Genomic DNA, 3,445 nt, shown 5'->3' on the forward strand with positions numbered 1-3,445 from the left:
TTTGGAAAAATTTATAAATCTTTGTAATGATTGAAGAGTATATCCATCTTGTCAATTATAATAGCATGATCATATTTATATCTGTTCAGAGCATTCCTCCCACCCTCAAAATGAATTATGCGATGTACAAGCACAATTTTTATCTCCAATGTTGTTCGCAATGCAGGGAGACTTTCTCAGTCCATCTTGAAACCAAACAGACCGTTTGTTAACTAGTTCACTAACAAATGAGTCTAGCATTTCAGTAGTGACATGTTGCATCACAACCACATGTGCAACATTTCCTTCACAAGACAAATTCCACTTTCGCACAAAGTCATCATCTTGAGGCCTTTCAAATACAACGGTATTGCTAAACTCATTTCGCATTGCACCAATACTATTACCATGAAGTTTATCCAGCAAATAGCGTGCATTTGTGATGCACATTTGCGCTTCTCTCTTAAGTCCTATTAAACCTCTTTCTTGGAGAGCATACCAAAGGAAAATTGGCGCAAGCCCACAACGGCTGCCTGTGATTGTGACATCCCTTGATTCAATATATTCAACGTCTCTAGCTAGAGCATTGACGTGTTCTGAACGTGTTAATATAACACCACAAGGAATTGGGCATCCCAAGAACTTATGGCCGGAAATAGATATACTTCCAATGGGCTTCTTGAAGTTAATCCTTGGAGCCTGTTGAATCATCCGGACAATACTATAAAATGAGTTATATTGGTCAAGAAATCATGTATATAATAAAAAAAATACTTTTGTTAAACTTAAAATTGGGGTTGATATTGTCACTCACTTGTTTAAGAAACGGCAACATTATTCCGGATAGAGCTCCATCACAATGAATATAGAATCGATCACGAGGAAATCCACATTCCTCTAATGTTTGTATTACGAGATCAATGTCATCAATTGCTCCTTTCATAGTTGTTCCTATACATTTAAGAAAAATGGATTTAGCAAAGTGTTTATATATTTTGTACATGGGAAATATTGTGGGTGGTGACTAAGCTTGTGAATTATATGGTTTGAACAAAAGTATCAAAGATGAGATACCTATGTTTAGGTTGACGATGGCTGGTTTGTCCTTGTGAGATAGAAGTAAGCTCTTGAAATGAGCACAATCTATCTCACCCGAAATCAAAGTGTTGACCTTTACACATTGCATTCTGTACATCATCGCTATTTTGAATAACGAATAATGCGAGTTTTGTGATGTATATAAAATTCCGTCTTGAAATTTTTCCCTCCTAAAAAAAATAAACACAAATTAATGATTTTGTTTAGGATATATATAAACATATACAAGGATCATTATATCTAGTTATTAGTAAAACTTCAAAATGTTTATAGAAATGAAGTACAAAAAAACTCACCCCATTAAAATTCCATGTAAATTTCCTTCAGTTCCACCTGTTGTAACATATCCCCAATACTCGCCCTTCTCCATCTGCCATAGTTTGGCAAACCAATCAAGCACACAAACTTCAAATTCTACTGAATTTTGACCATAACCGCTTCCGAGAAATGGATCTCCAGCATTGTTTAAGTGGTAGCGCAACAACGGTGTCAATGCGTCATAGTTAATTTCCTGATTAACAGGGAAGCCTGGTTTGGGGAATATCGTTAGTGAAAAGGTCATAAGCACAAATCAATTGGAAAAAGCCAATAAATGTGATACTACATACCTAAACAACGCGATTTGTTTTGGTTCAACATCACTTCATATTTTGCAATAGTTTTAGACAAATTGGCACGTGTCTCCCCGAAGCACTTAGTGATGTCGAGGTTCACATGTCCTTCATTCTCTTGGATTTCAACATTCTTCTCCTCTTCTATGTAGGGCTTTTTAAATTTTGGGACCTCCTTATGTAAATAATCTTTGAATGCTGGAATGTTGAAAGACATTGTGATGAGTAACTAAAATCAGATAACTTTAATGTTTAATAAGACTAAATACAAATAAAATTTCATTAGAAATGAAAGAACTGATAATTATAAGTTTTAAAGGATGCAAATTAACATATTTTATCTGAAAATGAAAAGAAACAAAAGGAAGGAGAAGAGGGAAGAATGATGCTTGCCTGCTTGTAAAAGGGATTCAAGAATCATGTCCTTCATGGCTGCCTCTAAAATCTGAATATATATCTGATTTTCTAGCTGTACTTTCTCTCTGTATTGCTTTCTCTCTAGCTGTGAACTTCACACTCTATTTTCTGCTTATGTTGGTGTGTCTGGTTTCAACTGCATTTTATATAATTAAGGTACTATAAATGCAGAAAGCGGAAAGTTCCTACTTCCTACACTGAAAATGTGTCCTCGCACTTAAACATTGACCAGCTAAGAAAATGTGATTTTCTTTTTTCTCTTATTTTATTCGACTTAACAAACAAACATGTTTTACACGTAGTAGCTAGTTCACTGTATTTTCTTTCTTTAATTTAATTAGTAGATGAATGCCTACATCATCATATTACTTAATTTAAGTTATCATAAAATAATGCATCATCGTTTCAATATTGAACAGCTTAAGCCTTAAAGTAATATTTGAAAAGATATATATAACAAACCCCGTGGGTATGTTCTGAATTGAGACACGTTCCAATTGACTTGCAACAACTGCTCCATTGTTTATATAGAACAGTTTAACATTACATTTCATTAAACAAAGAAAAAGACTTGACTGAGGATTAGTAAGTGTTGGCCCTTAGAAAAAAACAAAAGTTTATGCCGTTTGGAGAGTGCCATAGTTTGCTTGCTAAGGATTTTATGTCTGTTGTTCCCACCCACTCCTAAGTTGGTAGTGTCGCTTTAGCGTTTTTCTTTGTCGGGGCGTTGCCCCTCTTGTAACAAAAAAAGTAAGGGATGACCCTTAATAATACGCAAGGTTAAAGGGAGTTGAAATACCTCGTCTATCCTATGTGGTGACTTAGCCGTTGAGAAGTGTTGGCTGAGACGATGAGATTAGCTATTGACACATAGTAAAACGACTAAAAGTTTGAATTTGGACAAGATTGGAAAGGTGCATGCCGGGAACTCAATGCACGATAGAAGATATTTTACGAGCTTCTAGAAGGTCTCACGTGCTAAAGAACACTAAGTGGTTTGTCCCTTTAATATAGGGAAAGCAATTACCGCTTAAGAAGTAGGAGATGCAAGGAAGACCAACTTAAACCAAGCTTTCAAGCTAATTAGGAGAAGCAATCGCCAACACCCTACGATTGTAAATGCTTGTAAACGCTGAGAAACGTGGGTGGGTAGTGAAAAGTGTTTGTTAATTGTCGTAGGTTAGCTGAATTTGTCTCTATAAATAGAGTAAGGTCATTTGTACAAGATACAATCCATCAATCAATCAAATTACAAATTTTCCGCATTATTTTTATCTTTTTAATTTCATGTATTTACTTTTCAGCTTTTAAGTTTATTTACAACATTTCAATCATTTACC

The 3,445-nt window shown here is 35.0% G+C and overlaps 1 protein-coding gene across 1 annotated transcript; it reads right to left on the minus strand.

The window, feature by feature from the left end:
* On the minus strand, nt 1-2,226 carry LOC130709892 (serine decarboxylase 1-like). The gene is made up of 6 exons (XM_057559022.1): nt 2,082-2,226; nt 1,686-1,886; nt 1,374-1,605; nt 1,054-1,247; nt 794-930; nt 1-678 (listed from the first exon to the last, which is right to left on the minus strand). Exons 1-6 carry the CDS (start codon nt 2,116-2,118, stop codon nt 106-108), a joined length of 1,374 nt encoding a protein of 457 aa, XP_057415005.1. The 5' UTR covers nt 2,119-2,226; the 3' UTR covers nt 1-105.
* Nucleotides 2,227-3,445: the final 1,219 nt, after the last annotated feature.

Source organism: Lotus japonicus, chromosome 4 (genome assembly GCF_012489685.1).
Source record: "Lotus japonicus ecotype B-129 chromosome 4, LjGifu_v1.2".
NCBI classification, from domain to species: Eukaryota; Viridiplantae; Streptophyta; class Magnoliopsida; order Fabales; family Fabaceae; genus Lotus; species Lotus japonicus.

Bases quoted from the DNA above. Each gene is read 5' to 3' on its own strand.
- LOC130709892 (XM_057559022.1), bottom strand. From the start codon at position 2,118: ATGAAGGACATGATTCTTGAATCCCTTTTACAAGCAG. The intron at 1,606-1,685 runs GTATGTAGTATC...TCCCCAAACCAG, and splicing joins AAACAAATCGCGTTGTTTAG to GCTTCCCTGTTAATCAGGAA. The intron at 1,248-1,373 runs GTGAGTTTTTTT...TATTTTTTTTAG, and splicing joins TTACATGGAATTTTAATGGG to GAGGGAAAAATTTCAAGACG.